Source organism: Desmodus rotundus, chromosome 3 (genome assembly GCF_022682495.2).
Source record: "Desmodus rotundus isolate HL8 chromosome 3, HLdesRot8A.1, whole genome shotgun sequence".
Lineage (NCBI taxonomy): Eukaryota > Metazoa > Chordata > Mammalia > Chiroptera > Phyllostomidae > Desmodus > Desmodus rotundus.
Genome location: NC_071389.1, coordinates 36,272,590 through 36,287,504, shown reverse-complemented (window position 1 = coordinate 36,287,504; position 14,915 = coordinate 36,272,590). Strand labels below are relative to the sequence as shown.

Below are 14,915 nucleotides of genomic sequence, written 5' to 3'. Positions count from 1 at the left end.
TCGAGGAGGTCCTGGGGCGGGTAGGAGGGGCGGGGCCTGCCCCCCTAACGCACCGCGGGGGGGGGCGGGGCCTGTGGGCTGGGGTGGAGCGAAGACTCCGGAGTCAAGAGGAGCATGGGGGGGGGGGGCAACTCGGTGGAGGCTGGGAGGAGGGGGCGGGGCGGGGGCGGGGCTGAGGGCGTGGTAGAAGGGAGGTTTCGAGGCCCTACTGTCTGCGTTTTTGGAGCTATCAGAGGTCCCGGCGAGTAGGTCGGTGCGGCTGGGCTAGGTCGGCACCCGGGGAGGTGGGAACCTGGCTGGACAAGGCCGATGGAGAGGGATGCTGGTGAAGAGGGAATTGAGCGAGAGTGGAAAGGGGTCGTGAGGGGGTGCGCAGCGCGGACGCGGGCGGTGGGAAGGCGTTGAGGGGCGGCTGGTGAGGGGATGGGATGGGGAAAGTCTAATTCACGTCTGTTTTCTCTCCATAGCCCTAGAGACGCTAGTGCTAGCCCATAACTTTTTTGAGTTCTGAAATAATGTTTTGACCCCCCAAAGGAGAAGACAATTGCAAATCGAAATTAATAACTCTACCAGAATGTAACCTACCAGCTACAACGTAACCCGTATAGTTATGCGTTACATTTAATGTAGGGTGTGGATTTATTTAATATTTTATATAGTTTGGGGCGGGGCGCCCAAAAAGGAGTGAATGTTTGGGCCCTCGGAGGTGTTGAAATGGCCTGGGACTGAGGAGAAGGGTTTGTTTGGAATGGAGGTGAGAGCTGGTGTGAGGGCTGCTTTGCCTTTCAAGGGATACCACGCATAGATTGTGGCACGGGGGATGGAGGGGGACTGTTTCTAATTTACACAGAAGTTCCCAATGGATGTTATGGGGAAGGGTACCAGAACCAAGGGGCTGTTTAGGGAGAAAGTGAACTGAGGACTAACCTCAAGAGGTTTTTGGAAAGAAGGACCTGAAAGGGCACATGAGCTGGAGGTGAAGGATAGTTAACCTGACTGGATTGACAGGACAGGACAGGACAAGGCATCAGAGAAGTCCATGTCAGGGGTCTCGAAAAATGCAAAGAAGAGCACCGCAGAGTGCACAACCTGTGATTACCTGAGGCCCTGTTGGAATGTGTATTTAGAGTAAGGCACCCCAAGGTGAAATTAGACTACATCCCCAAACCTGCATTTTGGAGTTGCGGAAGCAACATGTCAGATGAGTTGTTCCATGAGTTTCTCTGGGGTTGGTTTGCCTCTTTCTCATTAACTACAACAAAGGAACCTTTAAAGGGAACCCATCTTCTGCCATTTATGACTTGTTATTTAAACAGTTCTACCCAACACAGGAAATAGGAAGGGTATTGATGGATATAGGAGGTATGAAACGAGTTTTTATTAAAGGACATGTTTGCTTCCCTCAGACAACTTAGATGATAAGAGTGTGAGATAAGGAAAAATTGAACATTTGGAGAGTAGTACACTTCCTTATTCATATATTATACAATGCTGGATACTTTCCCCTAAAACAGTGATGCCACAAGAGGCACACTGGTGTGCTGCAAAAATTTTTAAAACATTCATCAGGGGTGCTGACCACTTTTCCCGTAGTGTCAAATAAAAAAATATCAACAGCTATCACAGTAGTGTCTGGTGTAAATGAATCAAAAGTGTACCTATTTTTCGTCAAATCAAGAAAAAAGTGTATATTTTGGTGTGCTGCAAAATATTATTAGTTTAAGTGTGCCATGAGTTGAAAAAGGTGGAAAATCGCTGCTCTAAAATATAACTCTTTGTCCTGGCTGGTGTGGCTCAGTGGATTGAGCACCAGCCTGTGAACCGGAAGGTCACTGGTTTGATTCCCAGGCAGGGCACATGCCTGGGTTGCAGGCCAGGTCCCTGGTTGGGGGAGTAGGAGAGGCAGCGAACTGATGTTTCTCTTTCACATTGATGTTTCTCCCCCTCTCTGTCTCCCTCCCTTCCCCTCTCTCTGAAAATAAATAAATAAAATATTTTTTAAAATTATATAACTTTATACAGCAAGTTCTCCTCCTACACCTCCAACTCCTAAACTTCCACTCCCAGATATATTGCTTCACCATTATTCCACCTCTGCACTATTTACATTTTAGACCAGTTCATTGTTTGTTGTGCGGGATTCCCTGTGCATGTTGGGATGTTGAGCAGCATTGCAAAATTCCCACTATGTGACAATAGCATTGCACCTCCTCTCCAGTTGTGACAGCCCAAAAGTTTCCAGGCATTGTTAAATGTCCCCCGGAGAATAAAATCACCCTTTCTACAGTTGAGAACCACTGCGCTACAGGGTAAAGCCCCTCGTCCTTAACCTGGTTTTAAGATCCTTCATTATCTGTGTGCGATCTACCTTTTCTAGAATTTGATTGATTAAAAGAACCAACAGACGTAGGAATTCTTTCTTTAGTTTCTTTCATAGATTATCATCTAGTCTTCTTGGACACTTTCAGGGATGAAAAAAATTTAAAATCTTTGTCAGAAAGTGTGTATGTGTGTGTATAGTGTTCCTGCTTAAAATTCACATTTGTTGAGTCCTCCTTCTTGGAATTGTAAAAGAAAAATACGAATCCTTTTTCTGTTTATGTACACTTATGATATTGAAAATTGTTGCTGGCCTGCAAACAGAAAGTTTTCTGTTTGATTCCTGGTCGGGTCACATGCCTGGGTTGCAGTCCAGGTCCCCAGTTGAGGACATGGGAGAGACAACTGATTGATGTATCTCTCATGGATCAATGTTTCTCTCCCTCTCTGTCCCTGCCTTCCCCTCTCTCTAAAAATAAATAAATAAAATCTTCAAAAAATATTTTTTAAAAATCGTAGTCACATTTTCTCATCTCTCTCTTGAAATGTTTCAGTCCCTACTCTTTTAGCTTTAACCATGTAACATAGTTTATAGAATATCATGAACTTTTTACTCTCCTCTGAGTAATATCAAGCCTGATAACGTCCTACTTAAAATATACCACCCAGAACTGAACACAGATTCCAAATGTAGATCACACTATTAGCATATAACATTATATTATTAGTTGCATGCTTGCCCATCTTCCTTGACTGAGCTCGAAGGCAAGAATTAAGTCTTAGTTACTATCTTGGTCTTAGATTGTAGTCATCTTTGCATCACTCGTGCAGTGCCTAGTGCTTAGTTTGAGTTCAAAACTTTTCATGGCGGGTAGTTAGTTCCTCTACCTTTGAGGGCAGATTCAGTACACTCTGGCCTTATAGTGACTTTGTAATGAACCAAACCTATATTTTATAAAAAGCATTCTTAGCTCCTGAGACATACAAAAATAGGTGGCAGGTTGAATTTGGCTCAGAAGCAGTAGTTTGCCAAACCCAATTTTGACTAATCCTTGCGTGATTGATTTTTAAAGTCTGAGTATAGGTTTTTACTGTTATCCTTATTAAATAACTTACTTATTGCAGCCCATCTTTCTAGCTTGCTCAGATCTTTTTGTGTGCTGATTCTGTCGTCTGGTGTATTAGCTGACATCCCAGTTTTGTGTCATCTGCAAATTGATAAGCTTACTTTTCCCATCCTAATTCATAAAAATGTTGAATGGGATAAAGATAGAGATCCTCCACAATTTATTTTGTTCCATTAGTCATTCTTTTAGTATAGCCATTCAGAGACTTACAAATATCTACGTAAAGTACTGCCTGTCAGCCAACCCACATTTCTCCATCTGGTCTGCGGGGTATCTTGAGAAGCTTTGAAGTTTTGTTGAAAGTTCAGAACATGTCCCTAATTGGTAGTAACTCTATCGAATAAACAAAAAGAAATATTGGTATGGTATAACTTTTGTGAACTAAAGTTAACTGCTGCTTCCTATTTTACTACTTTCTTATTCACCTTTTCAAAGTCACCATTTTAATAATGAAATTTAATAATTTTGTTCAGAATTAACACCCAAGTTCATCAATCTGTTCTTTCTAGGAATTCACAATCTTCTCTTCAAACTAAGGGTTGATATTCATCTAATACCAGTCCTCTGGTAACAATAGTAAAAAAAAAAAAAAGAAAAAGGCACAAATGAAAAATAGTAAGATATGCCTCTTTCTTGAGCAATCTTACCAAAAGTTCAATACTATCATACTAGATTTTAAAATTACAATGAAAATGAATTTTATGCCCATAAATATAAAAACTAAGAAGAAATGGATAATATTCTATAAAATAGAAATTTCAAAGTGCTATCTGAAGAAGGTGTAGAAAACTTGAAAAAGCTATCGAACTTGAAATCGTGAAAATAAATCCACCTACAAACACTTTATCAGGCTTACAGGCTCTCCCACTTCTTCATGTTGAGAGTCCAATCTTGATTCCAAAACCAGACATGGACTGAGTAACAAAGGAAAATTATAGTTCAATCTCACTTAGAAATATAGTCTGCAAAAATTCTAAGTAAAATATTAGAAAACTGAATGCAACTGTAGGTACATCTTGGCCATGTAGACAGAGTTTATAGTGGGAACTGGGGATACTATACAATTAGAAATTTTTGATTTAATTTATCACATTATCAACCTGTAGAAAAATCTGTATGCTCGCTCATCTTAGTAAATGTTAGAAGAGCACTTGATAAAATTCAATGCTTATTCATGCTTAAAAACTAGAAAGAGAAAATAATTTATATAACCCAATGAACAGTGTCTAACAGAACCTTCAGTAAGCATTACATTTAATGGTGAAATGTTAGAATTTTTAAAATGTTTTTTATTGATTATGCTATCACAGTTGTCCCAATTTCTTCCCCTTTGCCCTCCTCCACTCAGCATTCTCCACTCCTTCTGCCCTCTGGCAACCATCAAAAAGTTCTCTGGATCTATGCTTCTGTTTCTATTCTGCTTGTTTGCTTATTTGTTTTTTAGATTCAGTTATTGATAGATTTGTATTTTTTTGCCATTTTATTGTTCATAGTTTTGATCTTTTTCTTAAGTCCCTTTAACATTTTATATAATAATGATTTGGTGATGATGCTTTTAGCTTTTTCTTGTCTGGGAAGCTCTTTGTCTACCCTTTAATTCTAAATGATAGCTTCACTAGGTAAAGTAATCTTGCCTGTAGGTCCTTGCTTTTCATCACTGTGAATATTTCTTGCCAGTCCCTTCTACTCTGCAAAGTTTCTTTTGAGATATCAGCCGATAGTCTCATGGAAACTTCCCTGAAGGTAACGAAGTGCTTTTCTCTTGCAGCTTTTAAGGTTCTCTCTTTGTCTTTAACCTTTGGCATTTTAATTATGATGTGTCTTGATGTGGGCCTCTTTGCATCTCTCTGTGCTTCCTGGACTTGTATGTCTATTTTCTTCACCAGATTAGGGAAGTCTTCTTTCATTATTTTTTCAGAGAGGTTTCCAATTTCTTGCTTTTCTCTTCTTCCTGCACCCCTATGATGCAAATGTTAGTATGCTTGAAGTTAATCCAGAGGCTCCTTACACTATCCTTGTTTTTTTTGGATTCTTTGTTTCTTCTTGCTGTTCTAATTCGTTGGTTTTTGCTTCCTTATGTTCCAAATCATTGATCTGATTCTCGGCTTCATTCACTCTACTATCGTTTCCCTGTAAATTGTTCTTTATTTCAATTAGTGTATCCTTCATTTCTGACTGGATCTTTTTTTATGTTGTTGAGGTCCTCACTAAGTTCCTTGAGCATCCTTACAACCAGTGTTTTGAACTCTGCATCTGGTAGATTGCTTATCTCCATTTTGTTTAGCTCTTTTTTTTTTTTTAGTTTTCATCTGTTCTTTCATTTGTGCCATGTTTCTTTGTCTCCTCATTTTGGCAGCCCCGCTGTGTTTGTTTTTATGTATAAGGTAGAGCTGCCATGACACCCTGTGTTGGTAGCGTGGCCTAATGTAGTAGGTGTCCTGTAGGGTCCAGTGGCACAACCTCCCTGATCACCCAAGCTTGGTAGTCTAGGTGCGCCCTCTGTGTAGGCTAAGTATACGCTCCTTTTGTAGTTGAGCTTTGATTGCTGTTGGCAGCCAATGGGAAGGATTTATCCAGGCCAGTCCACTGCAAGGACTGGCTGTGACCACTGACCACCAGCCTCTGTCCTCCATTGAGGATCAGCTGTGCCAGAGGCCATTCCACAGAACAGGACTTATTTCAGCAGGGCTCTGGTGCCTGCTGAGTCTGCCTCTTGAGTGTATCACTTGTGGGGATGGTGAGGTGGTGGTGTTCTGACCTGTTCCATAGCTATTACTGGGTCACAGGCTCAGAGGTTTCCCAGGAGGGGCAGGCCAAGGTCAGCCACCACCTATGTTCTATCTGGAGCCACTTGGCATAAGCTATAAGGCAATCTGCAGATAGCTGCTACTTGTGCTGGACTTGAAGATGCCCAAGCATGGCCAGGCTGTGAACCAAGGCCAGCTGCTGTTAGTTCCAGGCCTTGGGCCACTTAGCAAGCAGTATGCGGCCTCACTGAAGCCAGCTGTTGCTTGTTTGAGGAGATTTAGGAAGATCTGAAGCATGAGCCAAGACAGGCCATTCCTATGGAAAAGCCAGTGTTAATAGCTTGGGTGGACCCATGAGTTGGGTGGGGCAGAGCCTCAGGGATTCACCAGGGAAGGGCAAAGAGCCAGTTTTGTGAAGTCTCATATGGTGCCTGCTGCTCTGTGGCTCTTTGGTGAGGGCTCAGAAAGGGAACAATGGCCTCTGCTATTAGCTCTGTCTGGGAGAAAGCTGTCACTCATCTCTCACCCTGATGCCAGGCACTTCAGTTCCTCCCTGTGTGTCACTGGTGCCTTTCAAGCTCCTGCCCCAGTGCTGGAGCTCAGATAGAGTGAAGAACTTGTGCAGGCCCATTAAAAGGAACTGCTTGGGAATTCAGCAGTTTCTTCTGGCGACTCAATCCCTGCTGGTTTTTACAGCCAAAAGTTATGGAGACTATCTTCCTCGCACTGAAACCCTCTGCTGGGGAGGCCTAGTGTGGGGCTGGGATATCCCTAACTATCTCCCTAGATATCTCTCCTGATTTTTTACCACTACACGGTGCGGGACCAGGATGCTCTGCATCTTAGCATTTCCGCCCCTCCTACCAATCTGGATGGATGTTTCTTCTTTAATTCCATAGTTAGAGACTTCCATTCAGCTTGAGTTCTGACAGTTCTGAGTGATGACTGGTCTATAGTTTAGTTGTAATTTTGATGTGGTTGTGCAAGGAGGTGAGGCATGTTTACCTAGACCACCATCTTGGAGAATTCTCAGAATTTCCTCTTTATGGCTGAATAACATACCAGTGTGTGGATGGAACACATTTTGTGATATCAGTGGACATCAAGCAATTTTTAAATCTATCCATATAGCAGTGTAGACATCCAGTTTGTTGTTCCCAGCCTAGCATACGCCTCCCTCTCCCTGCAATGGAATCCCGGGTGCCTGCAATAACCCCCACTATAAATGTCTAGAAATATTTCTGTGTGGTGAAGAATAAGATTTTTTAAAGTAAGGGTTTGTTTTTTGTTTTAATGATTCCATTTAAAATAGCAATAGCAAGCAACCATAGGCATCTTAAGAGTAGCTCAAATAAAAGAGGTGAAGATATATTTGGGGAACATTTTAAAATAACTTAAGAACTTAAAAGAAGTCTTAAAAAAGTGAAGAGATTGTCCAAATCATGTATTTGAAGACTCATTGTCACAGACATGATAGTCTCCCAGAATTAATCTATACATTGAATTGAATTAAAATTAACATTTCAAACTTTTTTTCCCATAACTTAACAAAACTTTCTAATAATCAAGGTACAAGGCATAGAAACAAATCAATTTTAAAAATTAAGTAGAGGAATTTACCTGCCAGATAATTAAGACATATCTTATTCTATTCTTTTACTTTTAGTCTATCCACATACTTAGAGTGTGTTTCTTGAACGAATATCTAGTCGGGTTTGTTTTTAATTCAATCTGATGATGCAGTGTTTAGTTTATCAACATTTAATGGAATAATTGATGTATTTGTGTTTAAGTCTTCTTGCTATTTACTTTCTAATTGTGACTTCTTTTTGGTCTTCTTTCACATTAATCAAGTATTTTTCTGCTCTTCCATTATTTTTTCTCTGTTGGCCTTCTTCCTATAACTGTTTTATGCTTTTTAATGGTTATTTTATTCTAATCCTAGGATTATAACACACATCCTTTACAATCTAGTCTACTTTGAATTAATATTCATGTTCAATGTACAAACTTTATGAAAGTACTTTACAGGAAGTAGTTTCATTTACCCTCCTCTTGTCTTGAATTATTATTGCATTTATTACATATACATTCATTAAACCCCTATCACTCATTGCTGTTTTTTCTTTAAGTAGTTTCTTATAAAGAAATTTTAAAAAATGTTATTTTAGCCCTGGCCAATGTGGCTCAGTTGGTTGGAGCATCCTCCTATAAACGGAAAGGTCACAGATTCAATTCCCAGTCAGGGCACATGCCTAGGTTGTGGGTTTGATCCTCAGTCGGGGTATGTAGGAAGGGCAACCAATTGATGTTTCTCTCTCACATCGATGTTTCTCTCCCTCATTCTCTCCCTCTATTACCCCCTCTCTAAAATCAATAAACAGGTCCTTGGGTGAGGATTAAAAATATTATTTTATATTAGCAATATATATACTATTTCCAGTGCTCTTTATCCCTTGCCACAGATCCAGGGTTCTGCCTAGAATTATTTCCCTTCACCCTGCAGAACTTCCTTTGATAGATTTCATAGTGTGGATCTACTGGTAATAAATACTTTCAGCTTTTGTTTGCCTGAAATTGTCTTTATTTTGTCTTCACTTTTGAAGAATATTTTTGTGGATATAGAATTCTATATATTTTTTTATCTTTTAGCACTTTAAAGATGTCATTCCATTGTCTTTGGCTTCCATTGTTTCTGATGAGAAGTCAATTTTGATTCATGGTGTTCACTTATATGCAATGTGCATTTTGCTTTGACTACTTTTTTCTCCTCTTTTCTTTAATTTTTAGCAATTGACCATGACATGCCTAGGTGGAATATTCTTTGTATTTACCCAATTTAGGGTTTATGAACTTCTTAATTTGTGGGCTTATGTCCTTCACAGGTTTTGGAAAAAATTCTGCCGTAGCTCTTCAGATTTTCTTCTACAATATTCTCTATCTCTTTTCCTTCTGGGACTCCTATTACATGTGTTTCAGAATAGTTTCTCTGATAGTGTGTCTCTGGTTTCTGGTACTCTGTTCTGTTCTTTTCATTTATACTGCTTTCATGTTAGATCATTTCAATTGGCCATCTTTAAATTCACTAACCCTTTCATATGCTGGGTCCAGTTTGATATTAAACCCAACTAATAAAATTTTTATTTCAGGTATTGTATCTTTCAGTTCTAGAATTCCTATTTTGTTCCTTTTTTAGTGTTTCTATTTCTCTGTTAAAATCCCCTTTCTGTTCACCCATTTGTCCATATTTTCACTAAATTCTCTAATAGATTTATTAGTTATCTTTATCTGTGTGCTAACTCCAGCACTCCAGGTGAATGTTTCTTCTTTAACTCCTTAGTTTTCAGACTTTCATACAGTTTGATTTTCTGGCAGTTTTTTGTTTTTAAATTTGTTGTTGTCCTTTTGGTTGTGCAAGGAAGCAAAGTGTATGTACCTATGCCTCCATCTTGGCCGGAAGTCTGTGTGCTTTTCTATATGTTTGTTATTGTTCAGTAACAAAAAAGAAAGTATGTATGGGGGAACTCAACACAAAACACAAAGTTACAAAGAAAAATCATACCACAGAGTAGAAAATATTTACAACACATAAGAAAGGATTTCTATCCAGAATATTTCATTTCTGAAATATCTACAGATCAAAAAGAAATGGGCAGAAAAAAAATTTTAAAGCAACCCAGTATAAAAATGAGTCAAAGATAAGAAAAAACAAAACATAGGAAGAGGCCTGAATAGCCCATAAACATACGATATGCTATTTAACCTCAATACGTGTATTGCTGCAATACACTATCGGGGATTTTTTTTTTCCATTGCTCAAAACAGTTTTTGAACTTGTCAATTTTGATACCTTTTAGTTCTTCTATTGTTTGTTTCTTCTTTTCCACATGGCAAAATATTCCCTTTAAGGAGTCTTTTCCTCCAGGGAAACAAAAAAAAGCCACTCAGGGCGGGGCAAGATTGGATGAGTAGGGAGGGTGGGACCCAGGGGTCATGCCATTTTTGGTCAAAAACTGCTGAACACTCAGTGCAGTTTGGGCAGGTGCACTTGTAAATCACCCATCATGAAATTTGCAAATGCGTTAAGTCTTTTAAAAAAATTCCCTGAAGCCCAACACAGCTTCCCACAATGCCAGCTGGTGCACTGACACAGACGGGCTCCTAGAGCACCCACCTAGTGGGGGGGGCCTGTGCTACCAGGGGCCGCCCTCCAGAAGATAATTTTAGATTTTTTGAGACCTCATATGTCTCAAAATGTTAATGTAAAAAATACCCAAATATATGATGTTATATATTTTAAAAAATAAAAAACAATAATAAATTTTTAAGTAAATGTGGCAAAAATAACATTTATTAAATCAAGGCTGTGGTACATAGTTGTTTAATATATTGATATATAATGTTCTCTGTGCTTTGTTGTTTGTTTATTTGAAATAGTTTCATTTTTTTAAATGTTAGATTGAAGTCAGGGTGTGAAGGGTATTGGAAACCTTCCTCACTTTTCCAAACACTCTTTTAATTCATTGTAGGTACGGCTTTTCCAGTCACCGCATCTATATATTCGTTTTTGCCCTATAATCAGAGCAAGGAGGAGGGTGAGTGACATCTGACAGAATCTTCTCTGTCTTCTTTGTATCTTACCCACCAGGGTTCGTAGTAGAGCTCAATAATATTCTTTCAGATGCTTCTATTAAACTTAAAATATTACCATACAACATAAATGTCTTTAAGCCCATGACCCAAGTGAGTGATGTAGAATTTGAAAATAAGTAAAAGTATATCTTCTCTCTTACATTTCTGCTCCAAAGAAAGAATAATGATTATATCTTTTAAGATATAAATAATATTTTTTGCTACTTCAATTGATAAATGTGTAGATGAACAACCACAAAGAATCTGTTTTTATGTTCCAGCTATTTTTTAATAATTTCAGAAATATAACAATTTAAGTAATTTCAAAAATTAGCCCTCTAATGTTGTCTTAGCTTATTAACTCTTTCTAAATAATTATTGAGGACTTTTAATTTATAAGCAGAAAAATTGTGTCAGAGTAGTCAGGGTCTTGTTTTGCAGAATAATGTAGTGGAAATACTCATATCTTACAGATTATTCGTGGGAGAAGTCTGAAGTTTACTTAGGTAAATAAACATGTCACAGAGTCCCTCCCACTTGTTGAAGAGCTTGGTTGTTAAGCTGTGTGCTAGGCAACAGGCTCTCTCTTCCTTTTCTCCCATAAAGTGCAGAGAATCAAGAAGTGGCTTTTGTTGTTACTGTTTTATTTGCAGGTTAAACAGTTTAAGATGAGAAAAGTTGATCTCTGTTTGAGCTCTGAAGGGGCTGAAGTAATTTTAGCTACATCAAGTGATGAAAAACACCCTCCTGAAAATATGATTGATGGGTAAGGGTTTTATTCTTTCTTCCTTAAAGTCTTGACATTGGGTCAGTGAACCCCTTGAGTACTGGGACTGTGTGTTTTTATAACTAACCCTGTTAAATATAGTTTAATAACCGTTTGGTTAAAAATAAAGGTAAGTAAATAAATAAACGTTTGGTGAAGTAGATTACCTGACAATATCCACTTTTGGTCCCATTTCTGAAACAAGTTCAGGTGTATATATTTCAGTTATGATCCTTTTCTTGATAATTCCTAAACTGACCTTAACAAATAGTTTTTTAAGGAGTAGTTTAACAAGACAAAACTTCAAACAGCAACAACCTCATTTTATGGAAGTATAGATTTTAATGTCTAGTTACGGTTTTATTTCAAGTTTTTCTTAGTAAATAGGTGTATAAACATTGTAATTTCCTGTCCACTGCCTATTTCCTTATTAGCCTAAGCAACGTCTTTGCTAAGCTGGATGCTTCACTATCGGGCTATCCACCAGCATTCTTTGGTTCTTGACCTCTTGATATTTTAATTTCCACTCTTCACCATGCTAGAGCTTATTCTAGGTACATGAGTACTGTTCTGAAACTTTAAAATTCCAAGAAAAAAATAGTTAATGGGATAACTCTGGCTATTTTATCACTCTCTTGAGTTCTCTTCCTTGGTATTTGTACAGTGACCAGAGTTTGACTGATAGAATCATATGATTTTACAGCTGGGAAGACTTATGAGTTCATCTATCTAAACCTTTCATTTTAGACTGGTGGTAAGAAAGGCCTAAAGAGGTCAAGTACTAGTTTAACTATTGAAGGCAGAGCCGATCATGATACAGATCTTGTTGTTCTTCGGGTTTTATTGTGAAGCCCATGTGTGTAGATAAATACGAGCAGTTCACCTCTTCCTTTCAGCCCAGTAGTTATATTCGCTCTGGTACCTCTCCCTCTCCCTCGGGTGGGATGCATTTATCTTTTTTGTTGGAATCCAGTAGAATTTGGTAGATACCTCTATCACTTTATTTATTCCTTTATTGTATAATTATTTATCTTTAATGTTTGTTTCTTAACAGTGACTTCTTATACGTCAGAGACTGTGACTTGTTCATTTTTAACTCCACAATGTCTTAAAATACATATTGAGTAGCTTATTGAATTAGGCCATCAAATATTAGTCAAATTTAACAATATTGGAAAGTAGCTAAGTATTTATATACACACATACATATACACACATACAAACATATGTGCATATGTTACTTTACATTTGCATAAGCCTTTATAATTTCATAGATGATATGTTATTGATAGACACTATAAGCTTGGGGAATAAGGCAACAAAAAAAAGTATTTTCAACCTCATTGCAAAGATGAGGAAAAAGATGGTCAGAGGTAACATGACTTGCACAAAACCACACAGATAACCAAGTGGCAGAATCCAGATTAACATTCATGTCTTCTAACTCCTCGTTTGGGGTTCTCTGTACTGCACTATAACTCAGACTTCAGGTTTGCATCAAAAACTTGATTCCTGCTTTTTGCCTGTACCTCTTAATCCTTCTTACTTTTTTACTTTCTGAAATTCGGATAATAGTTACTTATCCCACTCCGCCTTGGAGTAGGAAAATTAATGTGGGAACTGCTATAAGAATACATAGACCTATAAAGATTTGCATTAAGTTGTTTGCCAGAAATAGAGATCTTTCCATATCAGTCCATATCAATGAATAGTGACTAAGGACATAATATGTTTTAGATTAGACAAAACCCTTGGTAACGAAAACCACACGGAATAAAAGAAGTTACTGACCTGGTAAGTGAAGAGAGCACATCAGAGACTTTTAACCTATATGCATGTCCAACAAATAAAATTAGACTTTATATAGCAGATATGAAAAGTTCTTCTCTCCTCATAAATTGGTTTATTGAAATGGAAGTAACCATAGAATTATTTGGAGAAAACAGTGCTATAAATTTGCCCCAACTGGACAATGTCCCCAACTCTCCCTTTCCCAGAAATAGGAGTTAAAGAAGGTGATTATATTTTTACTTGCCCTTAAAGTTACTTTTTCCTCTGGCATTTAATGTATCAATGAAAGGGAGAAAAAAGTTCTGCACTAGAACATACAATAAGTTAAGAGAAAAAGTAGAGGAATAGAATGCGTTCTTTTTGGATGATGTAGAAGAATACAAGATTTACAGTTACAACTCCTGGGTAAGTGAACTGTACGTATTATCTTGGGCTTAAGAGTAAATGTGTTACTCTTTGAGTCTCAGTTTTCTGGTCTGCAAAATGGGGATACTACCACCTTCTCTGAATACCTTACTTCTCTGACTAGCTCAGAGTTGTGAAAAAAGTCATGTGAGATAATAGGTACTAAACAGTCATTAGCTATAAACCTTATTTCAAAGAAAACTATTTTCCCCTTGGTCAGATGGCGTGGTTGGTTGGAATGTCGCCCGTATATCAAAAAAAGGTTGCAGGTTTGATCCCCAGTCAGGGCGCATACCTAGGTTATGGGTTAAATCCCCAATGGGGGCATGTACGGGAGGCAACCAGTCAATGTTTCTCTCTCTCTCTCTTTCTGTCTGTCTGTCTCTCCCCTTTCCTCTCTCTCTAAAAGCAATAAGCATATATACTCAGGTGAGCATTAAGATAAATAAATAAAAAAGAAAATTATTTTGACTACTTCATTAAGTATGAGGATTCAGCCCTGGCCAATGTGGCTCAATTGGTTGGAGAGCTGTACTGTAAACTGAAAGGTCACTGGTTTGATTCCCAGTCAAGGCGCATGCCTGGGTCGCAGGATGGGTCCCCATTCTGGGTACGTGCAAGAGACAACCAATCGATGTTTTTCTACCCCTTCTCCTCTCTCTAAAGATCAATGAGCATGTCCTTGAGTGAGGATAAAAACAATAATAATAAATACATAAATAAATATAATTTATTTAAAAAAGAGGATTCAGTAATATGTCATTTTAAAATCCATACCTATAGATACTATTTGATTTTATTGGTTTTGTTCATTAAAAGGAAAAAACATAGGGCAATTAAACATCATTTAACTTACTTAAATAAGTATTTAAAGCCGTATAAATGTAAATTTGAAAAATTGGAAAATATTAAGCATAGTATTAAAAACTCAGAATTACGAGTTAGGAAACCTGGCTTTTTTCTTCTTCTCCTTCTTTTTTTTTTAAATAACATATTTATTGACATATTATTCACATACCATGCAATTCACTCATTTAAAGTGTACAGTTTACTGGCTTCCGGTATATGCACTGAGCTATGCAACCATCTGCGCAATCAGACTTAGACCGTTTTATCACCCCACAAAGA

The 14,915-nt window shown here is 38.0% G+C and overlaps 1 protein-coding gene across 3 annotated transcripts in view; it reads left to right on the top strand.

Annotated features, from left to right (window-relative positions):
- Nucleotides 1-14,915, top strand: part of IFT25 (intraflagellar transport 25) — a 45,509-nt gene that overhangs the window by 346 nt on the left and 30,248 nt on the right. For all 3 annotated transcript variants that reach the window (XM_053919942.2, XM_053919944.2, XM_053919943.2), the window contains exons 2-3: nt 10,723-10,788; nt 11,479-11,591. In XM_053919942.2, the coding sequence (XP_053775917.1) occupies nt 11,494-11,591 (98 nt within the window). In that variant the 5' untranslated portion in view covers nt 10,723-10,788; nt 11,479-11,493. The remainder of the gene's footprint in view (nt 1-10,722; nt 10,789-11,478; nt 11,592-14,915) is intronic.